Source organism: Salvelinus alpinus, chromosome 28, assembly GCF_045679555.1.
Source record: "Salvelinus alpinus chromosome 28, SLU_Salpinus.1, whole genome shotgun sequence".
Lineage (NCBI taxonomy): Eukaryota > Metazoa > Chordata > Actinopteri > Salmoniformes > Salmonidae > Salvelinus > Salvelinus alpinus.
The window spans coordinates 45,413,859-45,441,593 of record NC_092113.1 but is presented as its reverse complement, the minus strand read 5'-3'; the positions used below and the strand labels follow the sequence as shown (position 1 = coordinate 45,441,593).

General features: G+C 43.4%; 1 protein-coding gene across 1 annotated transcript in view; it reads left to right on the top strand.

Moving 5' to 3' along the window:
- The first annotated feature begins 15,647 nt into the window (after positions 1-15,647).
- The window catches only part of LOC139557925 (filamin-A-like), a 238,834-nt gene continuing 226,746 nt past the window's right edge, over positions 15,648-27,735 (top strand). The window contains exon 1 of the mRNA XM_071373278.1: positions 15,648-16,073. Coding sequence (XP_071229379.1) covers positions 15,716-16,073 — 358 coding nt within the window. The 5' untranslated portion in view covers positions 15,648-15,715. The remainder of the gene's footprint in view (positions 16,074-27,735) is intronic.

Here is a 27,735-nt window from a genome sequence, read left to right as displayed (position 1 = left end):
AGAGAGACATCCGGTGCCTCATATCCGGTGCGTCGAATGGACGCTTCGCCTGGAGAAATAGGATACAAACACTCCGGTTATATTTATGATTTGGGTAAACACTTTTTGGCGTCACACGTGAAATATGGTTAGTAATCGTGTATTTTTAATTAAATATGGTAGCTGTAAAATTTCCTCCGCAATAACTAGCCTACCGTGGAGCATAATGGGAAAGGTAGTTTTACTGGAACAAGCAACATGCACGTTAAAGAGGATCACCAAAATGTAGGATGGGGTGAGGTGAGGACGAGGAAAGTGTCGGTAAAATTAGTTTGGGGTGATGACAGTGTTGTTATTTAATAACATTTTAATTGCTATATATTGGCACGTGAGGGGATTTGAAGCCACCAGATGGCCACATTGGCACTCCCCAGATGGATCAGTCCTCCCCATAGGAATGAATGGAATTCTACAATATTTTAATTAAAGATGCACAATGCAGAAATCGCTACGCCATTTCCTGCTTTGCTAAAATTCTAATAGCTACCTAATTTCAGTTTATGTGATAAAACAAGCAAGTCCAGTGTAGAGAATCATTGTACCATCTAAACCACTGTTAAATATATTTTCCATAACCAAAATGATTATATTTTCAGCTGTTTGAAGCTGGTGAACAAAACCGAAGGTAAAAGGCACAAAAACGAAACTTAATAACGGGAAGCATAGAAATAGTGCACATAGAACAGATCTACTGCATCTTAGACTTTCAATGATAATGACAGATCTATAACACATTTCAAGTTTTAATGACACATGCACAAGTACAGTGAAATGCCTTTCTTGCAAACTCAAAACCCAACCAATGCAGTAATCAATAACAATATATCACTACAAAAAAAACATGAAAAATAAGAATAAGAAATATGAAATACAGAATAAAGTAAGTAAGCAAACTATATACAGTTCCAATATCATATTTACATGTGCAGGGATACTGGAGTGATGGAGTGACAGTGTGTGTAGTGTGTAGGGCAATGTGTGTGTGTTGGAGTGACAGTGTGTGTAGTGTGTAGGGCCCTGTGTGTGTGTTGGAGTGACAGTGTGTGTAGTGTGTAGGGCCCTGTGTGTGTGTTGGAGTATCAGTGTGTGTAGTGTGTATGGTAATGTGTGTGTGTTGGAGTGACAGTGTGTGTAGTGTGTAGGGCAATGTGTGTGTGTTGGAGTGACAGTGTGTGTAGTGTGTAGGGCAATGTGTGTGTGTTGGAGTGACAGTGTGTGTAGTGTGTAGGGTAATGTGTGTGTGCATAGAGACAGTGCAAATATTGAAATAAAAGGTCAATCAAGATACAAGGTAAACCCGGTCCATGTAGCTATTCTGTTAGCTATTTATCATTCGTATTGCTTGGGGATAGAAACGGTTTGTGTCAGACTTAGTGCATCGATACCTCTTGAGAAAACAGTGGCTTGGATGGTTGGGGTCTCCGGGACCTTCTTTTCACACCGCCTGGTACAGAGGTCCTGGGTGGCAGGGAGCTCGGGCCCAGTGATGTACTGGGCTGTCTGCACCGCCTGGTATAGAGGTCCTGGATGGCAGGGAGCTCGGGCCCAGTGATGTACTGGGCTGTCCGTACAACTCTCTGTAGCCATGCGATCAAGGGTGGTGTTTTTGCCATACCAAGCAGTGATGCAGCCAGTCCAGATGCTGTCAATGGTACAGCTGTAGAACCTTTTAATTTCCATGTGAATTTGGTCAGGGTCGCCCAAAAAGTGACATTGTGCGGCTTTAAATGTTTAAAGGACAAAATGACATGTATTTAAGTATATTTTTGTAGTGGGGACAGTAACACTTGTAAAAATTAGACTTAAGGAAAACGTTTTTAGGTCTTTTTTTTGTTTTGTTTTTTGTTTAACTCACATTATCAAATCAAATGTTATTGGTCACATACACATGGTTAGCAGATGTTAATGTTCCAACAGTGCAGTAATATCTAACAAGTAATCTAACAAATTCACCACTACCTTATACACAAAAATGTAAAGGGATGAATAAGAATATGTACATATAAATATTTGGATGAACGAGCGGCATAGGCAAGATACAGTAGATGGTATAGAATACTGTATATACATATGAGATGAGTAATGTGGGATATGGACATTATTAAAGTGGCGTTATTTAAAGTGACTAGTGATACCTTTAAGTCCATTTTTACATTTATTAAAGTGGCAAGAGATTTGAGTCTGTTTGTTGGCAGCAACCACTCAATGTTAGTGATGGCTGTTTAACAGTCTGATGGCCTTGAGATAGAAGCTGTTTTTCAGTCTCTCGGTCCCAGCTTTGATGCACCTGTACTGACCTCGCCTTCTGGATGATAGCGGGGAGAACAGGCTGTGGCTCGGGTGGTTGTTGTCCTTGATGATCTTTTTGGCCTTCCTGTGACATCGGGTGCTGTAGGTGTCCTGGAGGGCAGGTAGTTTGCCCCCGGTGATGCGTGCATGCATTTAGTATGCATTAAGGTGTCTGTAATAGAATAAACATGGCAAAAACAAAATGTAGACATGAATAATCCCATTGGATATGGTTATGAATGGTTAAGGTAAGAGTTAAGGTCTGGGATAGGGTTATGAATGGTTAAGGTTGGGATAGGGTTATGAATGGTTAAGGTAAGGGTTAAGGTTGGGATAGGGTTATGAATGGTTAAGGTAAGGGTTAAGGTCTGGGATAGTGTTATGAATGGTTAAGGTAAGAGTTAAGGTCTGGGATAGGGTTATGAAGGGTTAAGGTCTGGGATAGGGTTATGAATGGTTAAGGGTTAAGGTCTGGGATAGGGTTATGAATGGTTAAGGTAAGAGTTACGGTTTGGGATAGGGTTATGAATGGTTAAGGTAAGGGTTAAGGTTTGGGATATGGTTAAGGTAAGGGTTAAGTTAAGGGATAGGGTTATGAATGGTTAAGGTCTGGGATAGGGGTATGAATGGTTAAGGTGACATTGGATTTATGTTAAAAGTTTGGTGAAGAAAAAAAATTCCTTATGTTGATTACTTTTTGCAAATCCAATGAGTTTGCTACCATTCTCAATAGTTTCCCATCTAGGTTGTCTTTACCTGGTGGTAATACAGTCTGCTACCATTCTCAATAGTTTACCATCTAGGTTGTCTATACCTGGTGGTAATACAGTCTGCTACCATTCTCAATAGTTTACCATCTAGGTTGTCTATACCTGGTGGTAATACAGTCTGCTACCATTCTCAATAGTTTCCCATCTAGGTTGTCTATACCTGGTGGTAATACAGTCTGCTACCATTCTCAATAGTTTCCCATCTAGGTTGTCTTTACCTGGTGGTAATACAGTCTGCTACCATTCTCAATAGTTTATCGTCTAGGTTGTCTATACCTGGTGGTAATACAGTCTGCTACCATTCTCAATAGTTTACCATCTAGGTTGTCTATACCTGGTGGCAATACAGTCTGCTACCATTCTCAATAGTTTATCGTCTAGGTTGTCTATACCTGGTGGCTCATCATTATTGATGGATATCAACAGTTTTTCAACCTCTTACAACACAAACTTGACCACAATTTGAGCAAAATCCTTCTCTTTCATGATTATATTTTCCGGGTCTCCCGAGTGGCGCAGCGGTCTAAGGCACTGCATCTCAGTGCTGGAAGCCTCACTACAGACCCTGGTTTGAATCCAAGCTGAATCACATCCGGCCGTGATTGGGAGTCCCAAAGGGCGGCGCACAACTGGCCAAGCATTGTCCGGGTTGGCCGTTGACTTGCCTAGTTAAATAAAGGTTAAATAAAAACATATTCAATACGCAAATATGAACGATGGAGATGTATTGGGTTTTCTGCCCATAATGTCATTTAAGGTGCTCCCATATTTTTTTGTAATTTATCTTGGTAACATAATTTCTTATTTGTTGGTTACTAACTAGAGTGAGGCTGTTTTTTGCAATGTTACGAAGACGAGGAGAAATAGTCATTGAGACAGGTTACCATGGCGTTCTTGGGCAACAGGGACTATGGTGGTCTGCTTATAACATGTAGGTATTACAGATTGGGTCAGGTAGAGGTTGAACATGTCAGTGAAGATGCTAGCCAGCTGGTCAGCGCATGCTCTGAGGACACGTCCTGGTAATCCGTCTGGCCCTGGGGCCTTGTGAACGTTAACCTGTGTGTGTGTGTGGACAGATTCATACAGTCTTTAAAAGGTAAGCTCACTGTACTGAATGAATCAGAGGCAAGGAATCTAAGGCTATCTTCTGGTTATCGCACACACACACACATAATTCAGTCTTGTATCTTGTACAGCTAAACTTGTGGGGACACACAATTCAGTCCCATTCAAAATTCTATTTTCCCTAACACCTAACCATAACCTGTATTCATACCATTACCCTAACCCTAACCTTAACCCAAAAACCTAACCTTAACCCTAAAACTAACCCTGACCCTAACCTGTATTCTTACCATTACCCTAACCCTAGCTCCTAACCCTAACCCTAACTCTAACCCTAACTCTAACTCTAACTCTAACCTTAACGTCATTCTAACACTAATTGTAATCCTAACTCTAACTCTAACTCTAACTCTAACTCTAACCCCTAACCCCTAACCCCTAACCCTAACCCTAACTCTAACTCTAACCCTAACTCTAACTCTAACCCTAACCCTAACTCTAACTCTAACCCTAACCCTAACCCTAACTCTAACCCTAACTCTAACTCTAACCCTAACTCTAACCTTAACGTCATTCTAACACTAATTTAAACTCTAACCCCTAACCCCTAACCCCTAACCCTAACTCTAACTCTAACCCTAACCCTAACCCTAACTCTAACTCTAACCCTAACTTTAACTCTAACCCTAACTCTAACCTTAACCTTAACGTCATTCTAACACTTATTGTAACCCTAACTCTAACACTAAACCCTAAAACAGCATTTGACATTGTGGAGACGAACAAAATGCCCCCAGTTGGTCAAATTTTTTTTTTACTTTTCTTATGGGGACTTCATTTCCCCACAAGAATAGTTAAACACTTCCACACACACACAACAATATAAATACCCATGCAAAAAATATCAACATGGAAACATTTTCAAGCATGACACAGAGACACACACTGTATCTATAAACACAGCCTTTTAAGGTAAACTCCTCTCTTTGTCACTCTGTCGCTCTGTCTCTCTGTCTCTCTCTGCCTGCCTCTCTGTCTCTGTCTGTCGGTGTGTCTCTTGCTCTCTGTCGTTTTAATTCAATTCAAGGAACTTTATTGGCATGGGGAACATGTGTTTACATTGAAATAAACAATAAAACATGTGTTTACATTGAAATAAACAATAAAAATGAACAATAAACATTACACTCACAGAAGTTCCAAAAGAATAAAGACATTACAAATGTCATATGTCAATATACTGTGTTGTAACGATGTACAAATGGTTAAAGTACGAAAGGTAAAATAAATAAACATAAATATAGGTTATATTTACAATGGTGTTTGTTCTTCACTGGTTGCCCTTTTCTTGTGGCAACAGGTCACAAATCTTGCTGCTGTGATGGAACACTGTGGAATTTCACCCAGTAGATATGGGAGTTCATCAAAATTGGATTTGTTTTCTGTGTAATCTGAGGGAAATATGTGTCTCTAATATGGTCATACATTTGGCAGGAGGTTAGGAAGTGCAGCTCAGTTTCCACCTCATTTTGTGGGCAGTGTGCACATAGCCTGTCTTCTCTTGAGAGCCAGGTCTGCCTACGGTGGCCTTTCTCTATAGCAAGGCTATGCTCACTGAGTCTGTACATCTCTGTCTCGTATTACAGTGTATTTGTTCATGATTCTGTTTGTCTTTGTGTCTCTGTAAATCTCTTCTCCATTTCGCTGTACTGTAATCTTAGAGATAAAAAAGATGGGGAATATAGAAGAAGATGGAAAGAGGGAGTGAAGCTGAGAGAATTGATAATAAGGTCAAACTTTTTGAAACCTTTTTGAGTGCAATATTTCAATTAGAATCGTTTTTTTTCTGTTTTTTTTGTTATTTATTTGACTTTGGCATTGTAAACATGTTACTTATCAAGAGAACATCCCTGGTCATCCCTACTGCCTCTGATCTGCCGGACTCGCGAAACACACATGCTTCGTTTATAAACGAAGTCTGACTGTTGTAGTGTGTCCCTGGCTATCCATAAATAAATAAAAAACAAGAGAATTGTTCTGTCTGCTTTGCTTAATATAAGCAATTTGAAGTGAGTTTTACTTTTGATACTTAAGTACATTTTTGCAATTACATTTACTTTTGATCCTTAAGTACACTGCTCAAAAAAATAAAGGGAACACTTAAACAACACAATGTAACTCCAAGTCAATCACACTTCTGTGAAATCAAACTGTCCACTTAGGAAGCAACACTGATTGACAATAAATTTCACATGCTGTTGTGCAAATGGAATAGACAAAAGGTGGAAATTATAGGCAATTAGCAAGACACCCCCAAAAAAGGAGTGATTCTGCAGGTGGTGACCACAGACCACTTCTCAGTTCCTATGCTTCCTGGCTGATGTTTTGGTCACTTTTGAATGCTGGCGGTGCTCTCACTCTAGTGGTAGCATGAGACGGAGTCTACAACCCACACAAGTGGCTCAGGTAGTGCAGTTCATCCAGGATGGCACATCAATGCGAGCTGTGGCAAAAAGGTTTGCTGTGTCTGTCAGCGTAGTGTCCAGAGCATGGAGGCGCTACCAGGAGACAGGCCAGTACATCAGGAGACGTGGAGGAGGCCGTAGGAGGGCAACAACCCAGCAGCAGGACTGCTACCTCCGCCTTTGTGCAAGGAGGTGCACTGCCAGAGCCCTGCAAAATGACCTCCAGCAGGCCACAAATGTGCATGTGTTTGTATTCTGAGTAGAACGAAGTTGAAATTGGGCACGTTATTTTTCCCAAAGTGAAAACTCTGCCCCCTATCCTAGAGAAGTTTTAAGATATCTTTACTTTTACTTAAATATGACAATTGGGTACTTTATGATTGCTTTCAAATGGATTTTTCCCTAAACCAGGTTTCCCCAATACCAAATACATTTTATTTGGCCACCCAAGTTATCTGAGGAAAATAAAGCCCTTTGAATTGAAAGAAAGTGGGCTTCAGTAGATGTCCTTGTATGGAGGAATGCAGAGTGAGGGAGCAGCTATGAATGACTGATCTCTCTCTAAACTCTGTGAGGTCAGAGATGAGCTGTGCATGATCACACATGACACCACCATGACTGTTGTCTGACCCCATGTCTGCCTGACAGTGTGTGTGTGTGTGTAATATATTCACTATAAGCAGGCCTCTATCTATACAGATGTCAGATCTTAACTTGATCACTCTTGTCACAGAATATTCCTGCTGCATCAGGAAATTCAAATGAGCCTCGTGATTTAGATAAATTCCCCGAAAATGAGCAGTTGTCCTTTTCGCAGGTAGCCTAGTGGTTAGAGCCTTGGGCCAGTAACAGAAAGGTTACTAGATCAAATCCCAGAGCTGACAAGATAACAATCTGTCGTTCTGCCCCTGAACAAGGCAGTTAACCCACTGTTCCCAGGACGTCATTGTAAATAAGAATTTGTTCTTAACTGACTTGCCTAGTTAAATAAAGGTTAAATAAAATAAACAATGTGGGGGCAATCGAGTCACCGGGATCAGGCCCTGCTATCAAAATCACTCTTGACCTACAGGCATCCCTGTAAGGGGACATGTGAGAGAGGCTGGTGACATCATACCTTTTAAATCCGACGGCGCGGTCATGACGTCAACTCTCTGAAAACAAGGAGAGGGAGAGAGACCAACTGATACTTTACCAATTAAGGCTCTCACAGGAGAGGGAGAGAAACCCACTGATACTTTACCAATTAAGGCTCTCACAGGAGAGGGAGAGAAACCCACTGTTACTTTACCAATTAAGGCTCTCACAGGAGAGGGAGAGAAACCCACTGTTACTTTACCAATTAATGCTCTCACAGGAGAAGGAGAGAGACCCACTGATACTTTACCAATTAAGGCTCTCACAGGAGAGGGAGAGAAACCCACTGATACTTTACCAATTAATGCTCTCACAGGAGAGGGAGAGAGACCAACTGATACTTTACCAATTAATGCTCTCACAGGAGAGGGAGAGAGACCAACTGATACTTTACCAATTAATGCTCTCACAGGAGAGGGAGAGAAACCCACTGATACTTTACCAATTAATGCTCTCACAGGAGAAGGAGAGAGACCCACTGATACTTTACCAATTAAGGCTCTCACAGGAGAGGGAGAGAGACCCACTGTTACTTTACCAATTAAGGCTCTCACAGGAGAAGGAGAGAAACCCACTGTTACTTTACCAATTAAGGCTCTCACAGGAGAAGGAGAGAGACCCACTGTTACTTTACCAATTAAGGCTGTCACAGAAGAGGGAGAGAAAAGAGGAAAACAGTGACCCTCTTTCTTTTTCCCAAGTTCACAAACAACCATTCCCACTGGGCCTGCGCGTGGGGAGGGATTTTACTCACACCGCAGCAGGAAAACAGAGGGATAGAGAGACTGAGAAAGAGAGATACAGAACAGGTAAACACATGTACGTTTTTCTTCTGCTTTGTTTTTATGTTGAATGTCTTGATGGATGTTGTCTGTTTTACACTGCTTAGTCCTGCACAGTTAGTGGTTTAGTGCTGCATAGAAAGTGGCTTAGTTGGTTAGTTAGTGGTTTAGTTGGTTAGTTAGTGGTTTAGTCCTGCATAGAAATTGGCTTAGTTGGTTAGTTAGTGGCTTAGTCCTGCACAGCCAGTGGCTTAGTTGGTTAGTTAGTGGCTTAGTTGGTTAGTTAGTGGTTTAGTTGGTTAGTTAGTGGTTTAGTCCTGCATAGAAAGTGGCTTAGTTGGTTAGTTAGTGTCTTAGTTGGTTAGTTAGTGGCTTAGTTGGTTAGTTGGTGGCTTAGTTTGTTAGTTAGTTGGTTAGTTGGTGGCTTAGTTGGTTAGTTAGTGGCTTAGTTAGTTAGTGGCTTAGGTGGTTTAGTTGGTTAGTTTGTGTTTTAGTCCTGCATAGAAAGTGGCTTAGTTGGTTAGTTAGTGGCTTAGTTGGTTAGTTAGTGGCTTAGTTGGTTAGTTGGTGGCTTAGTTTGTTAGTTAGTTGGTTAGTTGGTGGTTTAGTTGGTTAGTTGGTGGCTTAGTTAGTTAGTGGCTTAGTTGGTTAGTTAGTGGTTTAGTTGGTTAGTTAGTGGCTTAGTTGGTTAGTTAGTGGTTTAGTCCTGCATAGAAAGTGGCTTAGTTGGTGGCTTAGTTGGTGGCTTAGTTTGTTAGTTGGTGGCTTAGTTGGTGGTTGGTGGCTTAGTTTGTTAGTTGGTGGCTTAGTTGGTGGCTTAGTTTGTTAGTTGGTGGCTTAGTTGGTGGCTTAGTTTGTTAGTTGGTGGCTTAGTTGGTGGCTTAGTTGTTGGCTTAGTTTGTTAGTTGTTGGCTTAGTTTGTTAGTTGGTGGCTTAGTTGGTGGCTTAGTTTGTTAGTTGGTGGCTTAGTTGGTGGCTTAGTTTGTTAGTTGGTGGCTTAGTTGGTGGCTTAGTTGTTGGCTTAGTTTGTTAGTTGTTGGCTTAGTTTGTTAGTTGGTGGCTTAGTTTGTTAGTTGTTGGCTTAGTTTGTTAGTTGTTGGCTTAGTTTGTTAGTTGTTGGCTTAGTTTGTTAGTTGGTGGCTTAGTTTGTTAGTTGTTGGCTTAGTTTGTTAGTTGTTGGCTTAGTTTGTTAGTTGTTGGCTTAGTTTGTTAGTTGGTGGCTTAGTTGGTGGCTTAGTTTGTTAGTTGGTGGCTTAGTTGTTGGCTTAGTTTGTTAGTTGTTGGCTTAGTTTGTTAGTTGGTGGCTTAGTTTGTTAGTTAGTGGGTTAGTTAGTAGCTTAGTTGGTTAGTTAGGGGTTTAGTAGGTTAGTTAGGGGTTTAGTTGGTTAGTTAGGGGCTTAGTTGGTTAGTTAGGGGCTTAGTTGGTTAGTTAGTGGTTTAGTTGGTTAGTTAGGGGTTTAGTTGGTTAGTTAGGGGTTTAGTTGGTTAGTTAGGGGTTTAGTTGGTTAGTTAGGGGTTTAGTTGGTTAGTTAGTGGTTTAGTTTGTTAGTTAGTGGTTTAGTTGGTTAGTTAGGGGTTTAGATGGTTAGTTAGGGGTCTAGTTGGTTAGTTAGTGTTGGTAGATAACAGGATGTCAGCAGAACCATGACTGTCCCCGTTAACATCTAGTGCCAAAAGTGCCCTGGCTGCGGTGATCACACCGGCAATATGGATTCATCTTCCGCTCCAGTAAAATCTGTTCTGCTTCTCGGTTTAGTCTGTCAGGAGAGGAGTGGTGTTGCCTTAGTAGGTGCCACTGTGCTGTGAGACCTCCCAGGGACGCTTCGGGCTGGTAGTTATTGTACTTATCCTGATGAGGTTATAATCTTTGTCTGCCCCTCTATGAAACTCTGACTAGACATATTATGGAAGATCATACTGTCTGGTTTGTGCGCACGTTCTGCATTGTGTTAAGGAACTGCATTGATGTTGGTCAGTGGCGATTTTAGCATGTAAGTCTTGGTGGGGCAAACATGTTTTAGATGCATGCCATCAAAGACACTGTACAACACTAAACAATACATGAATTGCACTATAACGGCGACAAGCGGAGCCCACAAACTGTTAGAGCCTCTACATAAAGCTGCCTGCCCCACCTGTCCTGAATGACAGGTCGCCACTGATGTTGATACTGGGGTTATAGAAGCACGCTCCCCGATCCAGCAGACTGGCGGTTCAGTCGGTTTTATAATGAGGAGCTCCACACCAAATAAGGTAAAACACGGGGTCCTGTCTCGAGCCCTACGGGGCGATGTAGAGGGCCGCATGCGTCCCCCTCTGCCTACAGCAGAAGGATCACATGACGGATTGGGAACACACACAGTCACTACATGTTGCTGTAATCTGTGAACTTGTCTGTCAGGCTCTGTGTGGTCAGCGACTGGTCAACGGCTCAGCGTGTTCACAGCAGCCCCTCGCTGCTGATAGCGTGGGGTTGATCACATGACGTGCCACCACGTTCCCTCATGTTAGCTAAACCATCCAACCCACAGGGCATAATAATCACATTGAGTTGAACTAAACAAGGTGTCTGCTACCTCAAAGGTTGAGAGAGGAGTGTTGAGACAGTGTAGTAGCCTACACTTCCTCTAGGGGGAGCCAGAGGAACACAGATCAGCCAGTCTCCCGCTTTCCCTCTCCTCTCTCTCCCTCTCCCCTCTCCTCTCTCTCTCTCTCTCTCTCTCTCTCCTCTCTCTCCCCTCTCATCTCTCTCTCTCTCTCCTCTCTCTCCTCTCTCTCTCTCTCTCTCTCTCTCTCTCTCTCTCTCTCTCTCTCTCTCTCTCTCTCTCTCTCTCTCTCTCTCTCTCTCTCTCTCTCCCTCTCCTCTCTCTCTCCCTCTCCTCTCTCTCCCTCTCCTCTCTCTCCCTCTCTCTCTCTCCCTCTCTCTCTCCCTCTCATCTCTCTCCCCTCTCATCTCTCTCCTCTCTCCCCTCTCCCCTCTCTCATCTCTCTCCCCTCTCTCTCCCTCTCCTCTCTCTCCCTCTCCTTCCTCTCCCTCTCCTCTCTCTCCCCTCTCCTCTCTCTCCTCTCTCCCCTCTCTCTCCCCTCTCCCCTCTCTCCCCTCTCTCCTCTCTCCTCTCTCTCCCTCTCCTCTCTCCCCTCTCTCCTCTCTCTCCCTCTCCACTCTCCCCCTCCCCTCTCTCTCCCCTCGCATCTCTCTCCTCTCTCCCCTCTCTCATCTCTCTCCCCTCTCATCTCTCTCTCCCTCTCCTCTCTCTCCCTCTCCTCTCTCCCCTCTCTCTCTCTCTCTCCTCTCTCTCCCCTCTCTCTCCCTCTCCTCTCTCCCTCTCCTATCTCTCCCCTCTCCTCTCCTCTCCCTCTCCTCTCCCTCTCCTCTCTCTCCCCTCTCTCTCCCCTCTCCTCTCTCTCCTTCTTTCTCTCTCCCCTCTTTCTCTCTTTCTGTTGCTCCCCTCTTTCTCTCTCTCCCCTCTTCCTCTCTCTCTCTCTCTCTCTCTTCCTCTCTCTCTCTCTCTCTCTCTCTCTCCCCTCCCCTCTTTCTCTCGCTCTCGCTCTCGCTCTCGCTCTCGCTCTCGCTCTCTCTCTCTCTCTCTCTCTCTCTCTCTCTCTCTCTCTCTCTCTCTCTCTCTCTCTCTCTCTCTCTCTCTCTCTCTCTCTCTCTCTCTCTCTCTCTCTCTCTCTCTTTCTCTCTCCCTTCCCCTCTGCACCCCAGTCTTCAGTCCCAAACGAAAATTTATACAGTAGTTAGTTCCAGTTAACTGTTCAGTCATATACACTACAGTGTGAGTTAGATACATGGTTGTGTTTTATTGGGGGTCATTAGGGTTAGGGGTTGGTGGTGGGTGTGTATCACATTACCATGGAAACAGACATACACAGTTTCTTATTTCTATCTTCTGGGGACCAAATATTTGATTCCCATCCAAAATTCTATTTTCCCTAAACCTAAACCTAACCTTAACCGCAAACCCCTAACCCTAAAACTATACCTAACTCCTAACTGTAACCCCTAAACCTAAACCTAACCTTAACCGCAAACCCCTAACCCTAAAACTATACCTAACTCCTAACTGTAACCCCTAAACCTAACCTCTAAGCCTAAAATAGCATTTCTCTTTGTGGGGACCGTCCTCATGAATTTTCCTTGTTTTACTGTCTGATACCCACAACGATAGTTAAACATAGTAACACAGACAGACTCTGAGAGAACATTCCTCCTGTTGTTTCCCAGCGGCTTCTGGCACTGAACTCCTTATTTAGGCAGACTGTCTCTAACCAGTACCTCTACTTCTTCCTCTGCCATCTGTCCATCTTTCTATAATTTCATCTATCATTCCATCTATACATCAATCAATCAATCTATATATCAATCAATCTATTCATCTATCCATCTATCAGCCCTTCTATCCATCTATCAACCCTTCTATCAGCCCTTCTATCAACCCTTCTATCCATCTATCAACCCTTCTATCCGTCTGTCAACCCTTCTATCCGTCTGTCAACTCTTCTATCCGTCTATCAACCCTTCTATCCGTCTATCAACCCTTCTATCCGTCTATCAACCCTTCTATCCATCTATCAACACTTCTATTCGTCTATCAAACCTTCCATCCATCCATCCATCCATCTATCAACCCTTCTATCCATCTATCAACCCTTCTATCCGTCTATCAACCCTTCTATCAACCCTTCTATCCATCTATCAACCCTTCTATTCGTCTATCAACCCTTCCATCCATCTATCAACCCTTATATCCATCTATCAATTCTTCTATCCGTCTGTCAACCCTTCTATCCATCTATCAACCCTTCTATTCGTCTATCAACCCTTCCATCCATCTATCAACCCTTCTATCCATCTATCAATTCTTCTATCCGTCTGTCAACCCTTCTATCCATCTATCAACCCGTCTATCCTTCTATCAACCCTTCTATCCATCTACCAACCCTTCTATCCGTCTATCAACACTTCTATCCGTCTATCAACCCTTCTATCCATCTATCAACCCTTCTATCCGTCTGTCAACTCTTCTATCCGTCTATCAACCCTTCTATCCGTCTATCAACCCTTCTATCCATCTACCAACCCTTCTATCCGTCTATCAACCCTTCTATCCGTCTGTCAACTCTTCTATCCGTCTATCAACCCTTCTATCCGTCTATCAACCCTTCTATCCGTCTATCAGCCCTTCTATCCGTCTATCAACCCTTCTATCCATCTATCAACCCTTCTATCAATCATCTATCAACCCTTCTATCCGTCTATCAACCCTTCTATCCATCTATCATTCCATCTATCCATCTATCAACCCTTCTATCCGTCTATCAACCCTTCTATCCATCTATCAACCCTTCTATCCGTCTATCAACCCTTCTATCCATCTATCAACCCATCTATCATCCCCTCTATCCGTCTATCAACCCTTCTATCCATCTATCAACCCTTCTATCCGTCTGTCAACTCTTCTATCCGTCTATCAACCCTTCTATCCGTCTGTCAACTCTTCTATCCGTCTATCAACCCTTCTATCCGTCTATCAACCCTTCTATCCGTCTATCAACCCTTCTATCCGTCTATCAACCCTTCTATCCATCTATCAGCCCTTCTATCCGTCTATCAACCCTTCTATCCATCTATCAACCCTTCTATCAATCATCTATCAACCCTTCTATCCGTCTATCAATAAAATAAATTAGTTTAAATAAATACAACTTTAATTTCAGTCATGTGCTAAAACACTGTTTGTGTTGCAGAGATGTACTTGAAGAAACACAGAAGATGGGTTGAATAAATATATATCATATTTTAGACATGTCTTTAACAAAAATTATAATAATTTCATATGAAAACATACAAAACAAACAATTAAATCTCGACCTCCATCCCTTTATTGTCACAAACATCTGAATAACAGTCAGGCTCCACCGCCACCTCTGGATCCCACAGCACACACCTGCAGTGGAACCAGAGCTGGCAGAAGTCACAGCACACACCTGCAGTGGAACCAGAGCTGGCAGAAGTCACAGCACACACCTGCAGTGGAACCAGTGCTGGCAGAAGTCACAGCACACACCTGCAGTGGAACCAGAGCTGGCAGAAGTCACAGCACACACCTGCAGTGGAACCAGTGCTGGCAGAAGTCACAGCACACACCTGCAGTGGAACCAGAGCTGGCAGAAGTCACAGCACACACCTGCAGTGGGACCAGAGCTGGCAGAAGTCACAGCACACACCTGCAGTGGGACCAGAGCTGGCAGAAGTCACAGCACACACCTGCAGTGGGACCAGAGCTGGCAGAAGTCACAGCACACACCTGCAGTGGGACCAGAGCTGGCAGAAGTCACAGCACACACCTGCAGTGGGACCAGAGCTGGCAGAAGTCACAGCACACACCTGCAGTGGGACCAGAGCTGGCAGAAGTCACAGCACACACCTGCAGTGGGACCAGAGCTGGCAGAAGTCACAGCACACACCTGCAGTGGGACCAGAGCTGGCAGAAGTCACAGCACACACCTGCAGTGGAACCAGAGCTGGCAGAAGTCACAGCACACACCTGCAGTGGAACCAGAGCTGGCAGAAGTCACAGCACACACCTGCAGTGGAACCAGTGCTGGCAGAAGTCACAGCACACACCTGCAGTGGAACCAGTGCTGGCAGAAGTCACAGCACACACCTGCAGTGGAACCAGTGCTGGCAGAAGTCACAGCACACACCTGCAGTGGAACCAGTGCTGGCAGAAGTCACAGCACACACCTGCAGTGGAACCAGATGATCGGCTATACATTACTCCACTTTTAGGACCATAATGCATCATAGATAAACACTGGAATTGTAGTGACAGGCGTGATGTTACTACGTTGGAGTATAGGCTCATAAACCCAGTAATGTGTATACAGGGAATTGCAGCTCTTTGTATAGGTTACAGTGGGACAAACTAAACGCTCATCAACTTTTCTTATTAAACTCCACAACTCCAGGCAATCCAAATCTCATCCCTCGTTCTCATCCCTCGTTCTCATCCTTCTTTCTCTCTCTCTCTGTCATTTCTCCCACAGAAACTTCAGCGCAGCAGCGAGAGGGAGAAAGAAGAGCGAGAGGGAGCGGACATCCAACTCAGACTCCACCCTAAATCCTTGGCAGTGAACGGCGAGACCAGCCACCATAAAAATGAGTGGCTCCCACCCCCGCCAGCACCAGTCGGTTCAACCGGCGCTCAACGCCCTCTCCCCGGACATGCCTGCTACAGAAAAGGACCTTGCAGAGGGCGCGACGTGGAAGAAGATCCAACAGAACACGTTCACCCGCTGGTGTAACGAGCATCTGAAATGCGTCAACAAGCAGATCACCAATCTCCAGATGGACCTGAGTGACGGGCTGCGGCTGATCGGACTCCTGGAGGTGTTGAGTCAGAAGAAGATGTTCAGGAAATACAACCAGAAGCCCACCTTCCGACAGATGCAGCTCGAGAACGTCTCAGTGGCGCTCGAGTTCCTAGACAAGGAGAACATCAAGCTGGTGTCCATAGGTAAAAGTTACTATTCTTATAGAAGGCTATAAAGCTGGGGGAACAGCTCCAATAACACTGTAGAGGTGGGGGGGGGGGGGGGGACAGTTACAATAACACTGTAGAGGTGGGGAACAGTTATAATAACACTGTAGAGGTGGGGAACAGTTATAATAACACTGTAGAGGTGGGGAACAGTTATAATAACACTGTAGAGGTGGGGAACAGTTATAATTACACTGTAGAGGTGGGGGGAACAGTTATAATAACACTGTAGAGGTGGGGAACAGTTATAATAACACTGTAGAGGTGGGGGGAACAGTTATAATAACACTGTAGAGGTGGGGGGAACAGTTATAATAACACTGTAGAGGTGGGGAACAGTTATAATAACACTGTAGAGGTGGGGAACAGTTATAATAACACTGTAGAGGTGGGGGGAACAGTTATAATAACACTGTAGAGGTGGGGGGAACAGTTATAATAACACTGTAGAGGTGGGGGGACAGTTATAATAACACTGTAGAGGTGGGGGGAACAGTTATAATAACACTGTAGAGGTGGGGAGGGGACAGTTATAATAACACTGTAGAGGTGGGGAACAGTTATAATAACACTGTAGAGGTGAGGAACAGTTATAATAACACTGTAGAGGTGGGGAACAGTTATAATAACACTGTAGAGGTGGGGAACAGTTATAATAACACTGTAGAGGTGGGGGAACAGTTATAATAACACTGTAGAGGTGGGGGGAACAGTTATAATAACACTGTAGAGGTGGGGGGGAACAGTTATAATAACACTGTAGAGGTGGGGGGGAACAGTTATAATAACACTGTAGAGGTGAGGAACAGTTATAATAACACTGTAGAGGTGGGGAACAGTTATAATAACACTGTAGAGGTGGGGGGAACAGTTATAATAACACTGTAGAGGTGGGGGAACAGTTATAATAACACTGTAGAGGTGGGGAACAGTTATAATAACACTGTAGAGGTGGGGGGAACAGTTATAATAACACTGTAGAGGTGGGGAACAGTTATAATAACACTGTAGAGGTGGGGGGAACAGTTATAATAACACTGTAGAGGTGGGGGGAACAGTTAAAATAACACTGTAGAGGTGGGGAACAGTTATAATAACACTGTAGAGGTGGGGAACAGTTATAATAACACTGTAGAGGTGGGGGGAACAGTTATAATAACACTGTAGAGGTGGGGGGAACAGTTATAATAACACTGTAGAGGTGGGGGGACAGTTATAATAACACTGTAGAGGTGGGGGGAACAGTTATAATAACACTGTAGAGGTGGGGGGGGACAGTTATAATAACACTGTAGAGGTGGGGAACAGTTATAATAACACTGTAGAGGTGAGGAACAGTTATAATAACACTGTAGAGGTGGGGAACAGTTATAATAACACTGTAGAGGTGGGGAACAGTTATAATAACACTGTAGAGGTGGGGAACAGTTATAATAACACTGTAGAGGTGGGGGGAACAGTTATAATAACACTGTAGAGGTGGGGGGGAACAGTTATAATAACACTGTAGAGGTGGGGGGGAACAGTTATAATAACACTGTAGAGGTGAGGAACAGTTATAATAACACTGTAGAGGTGGGGAACAGTTATAATAACACTGTAGAGGTGGGGGGAACAGTTATAATAACACTGTAGAGGTGGGGGAACAGTTATAATAACACTGTAGAGGTGGGGAACAGTTATAATAACACTGTAGATGTGGGGAACAGTTATAATAACACTGTAGAGGTGGGGGGAACAGTTATAATAACACTGTAGAGGTGGGGGGAACAGTTATAATAACACTGTAGAGGTGGGGGGACAGTTATAATAACACTGTAGAGGTGGGGGGGAACAGTTATAATAACACTGTAGAGGTGAGGAACAGTTATAATAACACTGTAGAGGTGGGGAACAGTTATAATAACACTGTAGAGGTGGGGGGAACAGTTATAATAACACTGTAGAGGTGGGGGAACAGTTATAATAACACTGTAGAGGTGGGGGAACAGTTATAATAACACTGTAGAGGTGGGGGGAACAGTTATAATAACACTGTAGAGGTGGGGGAACAGTTATAATAACACTGTAGAGGTGGGGGGAACAGTTATAATAACACTGTAGAGGTGGGGGGAACAGTTATAATAACACTGTAGAGGTGGGGAACAGTTATAATAACACTGTAGAGGTGGGGGAACAGTTATAATAACACTGTAGAGGTGGGGGGAACAGTTATAATAACACTGTAGAGGTGGGGGGAACAGTTATAATAACACTGTAGAGGTGGGGGGACAGTTATAATAACACTGTAGAGGTGGGGGGAACAGTTATAATAACACTGTAGAGGTGGGGGGGGACAGTTATAATAACACTGTAGAGGTGGGGAACAGTTATAATAACACTGTAGAGGTGAGGAACAGTTATAATAACACTGTAGAGGTGGGGAACAGTTATAATAACACTGTAGAGGTGGGGGAACAGTTATAATAACACTGTAGAGGTGGGGAACAGTTATAATAACACTGTAGAGGTGGGGGGAACAGTTATAATAACACTGTAGAGGTGGGGGGGAACAGTTATAATAACACTGTAGAGGTGGGGGGGAACAGTTATAATAACACTGTAGAGGTGAGGAACAGTTATAATAACACTGTAGAGGTGGGGGAACAGTTATAATAACACTGTAGAGGTGGGGGGAACAGTTATAATAACACTGTAGAGGTGGGGGAACAGTTATAATAACACTGTAGAGGTGGGGAACAGTTATAATAACACTGTAGAGGTGGGGGAACAGTTATAATAACACTGTAGAGGTGGGGGGAACAGTTATAATAACACTGTAGAGGTGGGGGGAACAGTTATAATAACACTGTAGAGGTGGGGGGACAGTTATAATAACACTGTAGAGGTGGGGGGAACAGTTATAATAACACTGTAGAGGTGGGGGGGGACAGTTATAATAACACTGTAGAGGTGGGGAACAGTTATAATAACACTGTAGAGGTGAGGAACAGTTATAATAACACTGTAGAGGTGGGGAACAGTTATAATAACACTGTAGAGGTGGGGAACAGTTATAATAACACTGTAGAGGTGAGGAACAGTTATAATAACACTGTAGAGGTGGGGAACAGTTATAATAACACTGTAGAGGTGGGGAACAGTTATAATAACACTGTAGAGGTGGGGGGAACAGTTATAATAACACTGTAGAGGTGGGGGGAACAGTTATAATAACACTGTAGAGGTGGGGAACAGTTATAATAACACTGTAGAGGTGAGGAACAGTTATAATAACACTGTAGAGGTGGGGAACAGTTATAATAACACTGTAGAGGTGGGGAACAGTTATAATAACACTGTAGAGGTGGGGGGACAGTTATAATAACACTGTAGAGGTGGGGGAACAGTTATAATAACACTGTAGAGGTGGGGGGGAACAGTTATAATAACACTGTAGAGGTGGGGAACAGTTATAATAACACTGTAGAGGTGGGGAACAGTTATAATAACACTGTAGAGGTGGGGAACAGTTATAATAACACTGTAGAGGTGGGGGGAACAGTTATAATAACACTGTAGAGGTGGGGGGAACAGTTATAATAACACTGTAGAGGTGGGGAACAGTTATAATAACACTGTAGAGGTGGGGAGCAGTTATAATAACACTGTAGAGGTGGGGGGGGGGGACAGTTATAATAACACTGTAGAGGTGGGGGGGAACAGTTATAATAACACTGTAGAGGTGAGGAACAGTTATAATAACACTGTAGAGGTGGGGGAACAGTTATAATAACACTGTAGAGGTGGGGGGAACAGTTATAATAACACTGTAGAGGTGGGGGAACAGTTATAATAACACTGTAGAGGTGGGGAACAGTTATAATAACACTGTAGAGGTGGGGGAACAGTTATAATAACACTGTAGAGGTGGGGGGAACAGTTATAATAACACTGTAGAGGTGGGGGGAACAGTTATAATAACACTGTAGAGGTGGGGGGACAGTTATAATAACACTGTAGAGGTGGGGGGAACAGTTATAATAACACTGTAGAGGTGGGGGGGGACAGTTATAATAACACTGTAGAGGTGGGGAACAGTTATAATAACACTGTAGAGGTGAGGAACAGTTATAATAACACTGTAGAGGTGGGGAACAGTTATAATAACACTGTAGAGGTGGGGAACAGTTATAATAACACTGTAGAGGTGAGGAACAGTTATAATAACACTGTAGAGGTGGGGAACAGTTATAATAACACTGTAGAGGTGGGGGAACAGTTATAATAACACTGTAGAGGTGGGGGGAACAGTTATAATAACACTGTAGAGGTGGGGGGAACAGTTATAATAACACTGTAGAGGTGGGGAACAGTTATAATAACACTGTAGAGGTGAGGAACAGTTATAATAACACTGTAGAGGTGGGGAACAGTTATAATAACACTGTAGAGGTGGGGAACAGTTATAATAACACTGTAGAGGTGGGGGGACAGTTATAATAACACTGTAGAGGTGGGGGAACAGTTATAATAACACTGTAGAGGTGGGGGGAACAGTTATAATAACACTGTAGAGGTGGGGGAACAGTTATAATAACACTGTAGAGGTGGGGAACAGTTATAATAACACTGTAGAGGTGGGGAACAGTTATAATAACACTGTAGAGGTGGGGGGAACAGTTATAATAACACTGTAGAGGTGGGGGGAACAGTTATAATAACACTGTAGAGGTGGGGAACAGTTATAATAACACTGTAGAGGTGGGGAGCAGTTATAATAACACTGTAGAGGTGGGGGGGGGGGGACAGTTATAATAACACTGTAGAGGTGGGGGGAACAGTTATAATAACACTGTAGAGGTGGGTGGAACAGTTATAATAACACTGTAGAGGTGGGGGGAACAGTTATAATAACACTGTAGAGGTGGGGAACAGTTATAATAACACTGTAGAGGTGGGGGGAACAGTTATAATAACACTGTAGAGGTGGGGGGGGGAACAGTTATAATAACACTGTAGAGGTAGGGGAACAGTTATAATAACACTGTAGAGGTGGGGGAACAGTTATAATAACACTGTAGAGGTGGGGGGAACAGTTATAATAACACTGTAGAGGTGGGGGGAACAGTTATAATAACACTGTAGAGGTAGGGGACAGTTATAATAACACTGTAGAGGTGGGGAACAGTTATAATAACACTGTAGAGGTGGGGGGAACAGTTATAATAACACTGTAGAGGTGGGGGGAACAGTTATAATAACACTGTAGAGGTGGGGGAACAGTTATAATAACACTGTAGAGGTGGGGGGAACAGTTATAATAACACTGTAGAGGTGGAGGGAACAGTTATAATAACACTGTAGAGGTGGGGGAACAGTTATAATAACACTGTAGAGGTGGGGGGAACAGTTATAATAACACTGTAGAGGTGGGGGGGAACAGTTATAATAACACTGTAGAGGTGGGGGGGAACAGTTATAATAACACTGTAGAGGTGGGGGGGAACAGTTATAATAACACTGTAGAGGTAGGGGACAGTTATAATAACACTGTAGAGGTAGGGGACAGTTATAATAACACTGTAGAGGTGGGGGGAACAGTTATAATAACACTGTAGAGGTGGGGAACAGTTATAATAACACTGTAGAGGTGGGGAACAGTTATAATAACACTGTAGAGGTAGGGGACAGTTATAATAACACTGTAGAGGTGGGGGGAACAGTTATAATAACACTGTAGAGGTGGGGGGGGGACAGTTATAATAACACTGTAGAGGTGGGGGGAACAGTTATAATAACACTGTAGAGGTAGGGGACAGTTATAATAACACTGTAGAGGTGGGGGGAACAGTTATAATAACACTGTAGAGGTAGGGGGGGGGACAGTTATAATAACACTGTAGAGGTGGGGGGAACAGTTATAATAACACTGTAGAGGTAGGGGACAGTTATAATAACACTGTAGAGGTGTGGGGGGGGGGAACAGTTATAATAACACTGTAGAGGTGGGGGGAACAGTTATAATTACACTGTAGAGGTGGGGGAACAGTTATAATAACACTGTAGAGGTGGGGGGAACAGTTATAATAACACTGTAGAGGTGGGGGAACAGTTATAATAACACTGTAGAGGTGGGGAACAGTTATAATAACACTGTAGAGGTGGGGGGGGGGGACAGTTATAATAACACTGTAGAGGTGGGGGGAACAGTTATAATAACACTGTAGAGGTAGGGGACAGTTATAATAACACTGTAGAGGTGGGGGGGGGGGGACAGTTATAATAACACTGTAGAGGTGGGGGGAACAGTTATAATTACACTGTAGAGGTGGGGGAACAGTTATAATAACACTGTAGAGGTGGGGGGAACAGTTATAATAACACTGTAGAGGTGGGGGAACAGTTATAATAACACTGTAGAGGTGGGGGAACAGTTATAATAACACTGTAGAGATGGGGAACAGTTATAATAACACTGTAGAGGTGGGGGGACAGTTATAATAACACTGTAGAGGTGGGGGGGGGACAGTTATAATAACACTGTAGAGGTGGGGGGGGGACAGTTATAATAACACTGTAGAGGTGGGGGGGGAACAGTTATAATAACACTGTAGAGGTGGGGGGGGGGACAGTTATAATAACACTGTAGAGGTGGGGGGGAACAGTTATAATAACACTGTAGAGGTGGGGGAACAGTTATAATAACACTGTAGAGGTGGGGAACAGTTATAATAACACTGTAGAGGTAGGGGAACAGTTATAATAACACTGTAGAGGTGGGGGGGGAACAGTTATAATAACACTGTAGAGGTGGGGGGGGGACAGTTATAATAACAAAGTAGAGGTGGGGGGGAACAGTTATAATAACACTGTAGAGGTGGGGGAACAGTTATAATAACACTGTAGAGGTGGGGGAACAGTTATAATAACACTGTAGAGGTGGGGGGAACAGTTATAATAACACTGTAGAGGTGGGGAACAGTTATAATAACACTGTAGAGGTGGGGGAACAGTTATAATAACACTGTAGAGGTGGGGGAACAGTTATAATAACACTGTAGAGGTGGGGGGAACAGTTATAATAACACTGTAGAGGTGGGGAACAGTTATAATAACACTGTAGAGGTGGGGAACAGTTATAATAACACTGTAGAGGTGGGGGGGGGACAGTTATAATTACACTGTAGAGGTGGGGGGAACAGTTATAATAACACTGTAGAGGTGGGGGGAACAGTTATAATAACACTGTAGAGGTGGGGGGGAACAGTTATAATAACACTGTAGAGGTGGGGGAACAGTTATAATAACACTGTAGAGGTGGGGGAACAGTTATAATAACACTGTAGAGGTGGGGGAACAGTTATAATAACACTGTAGAGGTGGGGGGGAACAGTTATAATAACACTGTAGAGGTGGGGGGGAACAGTTATAATAACACTGTAGAGGTGGGGAACAGTTATAATAACACTGTAGAGGTGGGGGGGAACAGTTATAATAACACTGTAGAGGTGGGGGAAGAGTTATAATAACACTGTAGAGGTGGGGGAAGAGTTATAATAACACTGTAGAGGTGGGGGGGACAGTTTTAATAACACTGTAGAGGTGGGGGGAACAGTTATAATAACACTGTAGAGGTGGGGGAACAGTTATAATAACACTGTAGAGGTGGAGGGAAACAGTTATAACAACACTGTAGAGGTGGGGGGGAACAGTTATAATAACACTGTAGAGGTGGGGGGAACAGTTATAATAACACTGTAGAGGTGAGGGAACAGATATAATAACACTGTAGAGGTGGGGGGAACAGTTATAATAACACTGTAGAGGTGGGGGAACAGTTATAATAACACTGTAGAGGTGGAGGGAAACAGTTATAATAACACTGTAGAGGTGGGGGAACATTTATAATAACACTGTAGAGGTGGGGGGAACAGTTATAATAACACTGTAGAGGTGGGGGAACAGATATAATAACACTGTAGAGGTGGGGGGAACAGTTATAATAACACTGTAGAGGTGGGGGACAGTTATAATAACACTGTAGAGGTGGGGGACAGTTATAATAACACTGTAGAGGTGGGGAACAGTTATAATAACACTGTAGAGGTGGGGGAACAGTTATAATAACACTGTAGAGGTGGGGGGAACAGTTATAATAACACTGTAGAGGTGGGGAACAGTTATAATAACACTGTAGAGGTGGGGGGAACAGTTATAATAACACTGTAGAGGTGGGGAACAGTTATAATAACACTGTAGAGGTGGGGGGAACAGTTATAATAACACTGTAGAGGTAGGGGACAGTTATAATAACACTGTAGAGGTGGGGAACAGTTATAATAACACTGTAGAGGTGGGGGGGGGGACAGTTATAATTACACTGTAGAGGTGGGGGGAACAGTTATAATAACACTGTAGAGGTGGGGAACAGTTATAATAACACTGTAGAGGTGGGGGAACAGTTATAATAACACTGTAGAGGTGGAGGGAAACAGTTATAATAACACTGTAGAGGTGGGGGGGGAACAGTTATAATAACACTGTAGAGGTGGGGGGGAACAGTTATAATAACACTGTAGAGGTGGGGAACAGTTATAATAACACTGTAGAGGTGGGGGGGAACAGTTATAATAACACTGTAGAGGTGGGGGAACAGTTATAATAACACTGTAGATGTGGGGGAACAGTTATAATAACACTGTAGAGGTGGGGGAAGAGTTATAATAACACTGTAGAGGTGGGGGGGACAGTTTTAATAACACTGTAGAGGTGGGGGGAACAGTTATAATAACACTGTAGAGGTGGGGGAACAGTTATAATAACACTGTAGAGGAGGGGGAACAGTTATAATAACACTGTAGAGGTGGGGAACAGTTATAATAACACTGTAGAGGTGGGGGGAACAGTTATAATAACACTGTAGAGGTGGGGGGAACAGTTATAATAACACTGTAGAGGTGGGGAACAGTTATAATAACACTGTAGAGGTGGGGGGAACAGTTATAATAACACTGTAGATGTGGGGGAACAGTTATAATAACACTGTAGAGGTGGGGGGAACAGTTATAATAACACTGTAGAGGTGGGGGAACAGTTATAATAACACTGTAGAGGTGGGGGGAACAGTTATAATAACACTGTAGAGGTGGGGGAACAGTTATAATAACACTGTAGAGGTGGGGGGAACAGTTATAATAACACTGTAGAGGTGGGGAACAGTTATAATACCACTGTAGAGGCGGGGAACAGTTATAATAACACTGTAGAGGTGGGGGAACAGTTATAATAACACTGTAGAGGTGGGGAACAGTTATAATAACACTGTAGAGGTGGGGAACAGTTATAATAACACTGTAGAGGTGGGGGGAACAGTTATAATACCACTGTAGAGGCGGGGAACAGTTATAATAACACTGTAGAGGTGGGGGAACAGTTATAATAACACTGTAGAGGTGGGGAACAGTTATAATAACACTGTAGAGGTGGGGGGAACAGTTATAATAACACTGTAGAGGTGGGGGGAACAGTTATAATAACACTGTAGAGGTGGGGAACAGTTATAATAACACTGTAGAGGTGGGGAACAGTTATAATAACACTGTAGAGGTGGGGGGAACAGTTATAATAACACTATAGAGGTGGGGGGAACAGTTATAATAACACTGTAGAGGTGGGGGGACAGTTATAATAACACTGTAGAGGTGGGGGGAACAGTTATAATAACACTGTAGAGGTGGGGGGGGACAGTTATAATAACACTGTAGAGGTGGGGAACAGTTATAATAACACTGTAGAGGTGGGGGGAACAGTTATAATAACACTGTAGAGGTGGGGGGGAACAGTTATAATAACACTGTAGAGGTGGGGGGGAACAGTTATAATAACACTGTAGAGGTGAGGAACAGTTATAATAACACTGTAGAGGTGGGGAACAGTTATAATAACACTGTAGAGGTGGGGGAACAGTTATAATAACACTGTAGAGGTGGGGGGAACAGTTATAATAACACTGTAGAGGTGGGGGGAACAGTTATAATAACACTGTAGAGGTGAGGGAACAGTTATAATAACACTGTAGAGGTGGGGAACAGTTATAATAACACTGTAGAGGTGGGGGGAACAGTTATAATAACACTGTAGAGGTGGGGGAACAGTTATAATAACACTGTAGAGGTGGGGAACAGTTATAATAACACTGTAGAGGTGGGGGGAACAGTTATAATAACACTGTAGAGGTGGGGGGGGACAGTTATAATAACACTGTAGAGGTGGGGGAACAGTTATAATAACACTGTAGAGGTGGGGGGAACAGTTATAATAACACTGTAGAGGTGGGGGGGAACAGTTATAATAACACTGTAGAGGTGGGGGGGAACAGTTATAATAACACTGTAGAGGTGAGGAACAGTTATAATAACACTGTAGAGGTGGGGAACAGTTATAATAACACTGTAGAGGTGGGGAACAGTTATAATAACACTGTAGAGGTGGGGGGAACAGTTATAATAACACTGTAGAGGTGGGGGGGAACAGTTATAATAACACTGTAGAGGTGGGGGGGAACAGTTATAATAACACCGTAGAGGTGAGGAACAGTTATAATAACACTGTAGAGGTGGGGAACAGTTATAATAACACTGTAGAGGTGGGGGGAACAGTTATAATAACACTGTAGAGGTGGGGGAACAGTTATAATAACACTGTAGAGGTGGGGAACAGTTATAATAACACTGTAGAGGTGGGGAACAGTTATAATAACACTGTAGAGGTGGGGGGAACAGTTATAATAACACTGTAGAGGTGGGGGGAACAGTTATAATAACACTGTAGAGGTGGGGGGACAGTTATAATAACACTGTAGAGGTGGGGGGAACAGTTATAATAACACTGTAGAGGTGGGGGGGGACAGTTATAATAACACTGTAGAGGTGGGGAACAGTTATAATAACACTGTAGAGGTGAGGAACAGTTATAATAACACTGTAGAGGTGGGGAACAGTTATAATAACACTGTAGAGGTGGGGAACAGTTATAATAACACTGTAGAGGTGGGGAACAGTTATAATAACACTGTAGAGGTGGGGGGGACAGTTATAATAACACTGTAGAGGTGGGGGGGAACAGTTATAATAACACTGTAGAGGTGGGGGGGAACAGTTATAATAACACTGTAGAGGTGGGGAACAGTTATAATAACACTGTAGAGGTGGGGGAACAGTTATAATAACACTGTAGAGGTGGGGGGAACAGTTATAATAACACTGTAGAGGTGGGGGGAACAGTTATAATAACACTGTAGAGGTGGGGGGAACAGTTATAATAACACTGTAGAGGTGAGGAACAGTTATAATAACACTGTAGAGGTGGGGAACAGTTATAATAACACTGTAGAGGTGGGGAACAGTTATAATAACACTGTAGAGGTGGGGGGACAGTTATAATAACACTGTAGAGGTGGGGGAACAGTTATAATAACACTGTAGAGGTGGGGGGGAACAGTTATAATAACACTGTAGAGGTGGGGGACAGATAAAATAACACTGTAGAGGTGGGGAACAGTTATAATAACACTGTAGAGGCGGGGGAACAGTTATAATAACACTGTAGAGGTGGGGGAACAGTTTTAATAACACTGTAGAGGTGGGGGAACAGTTAT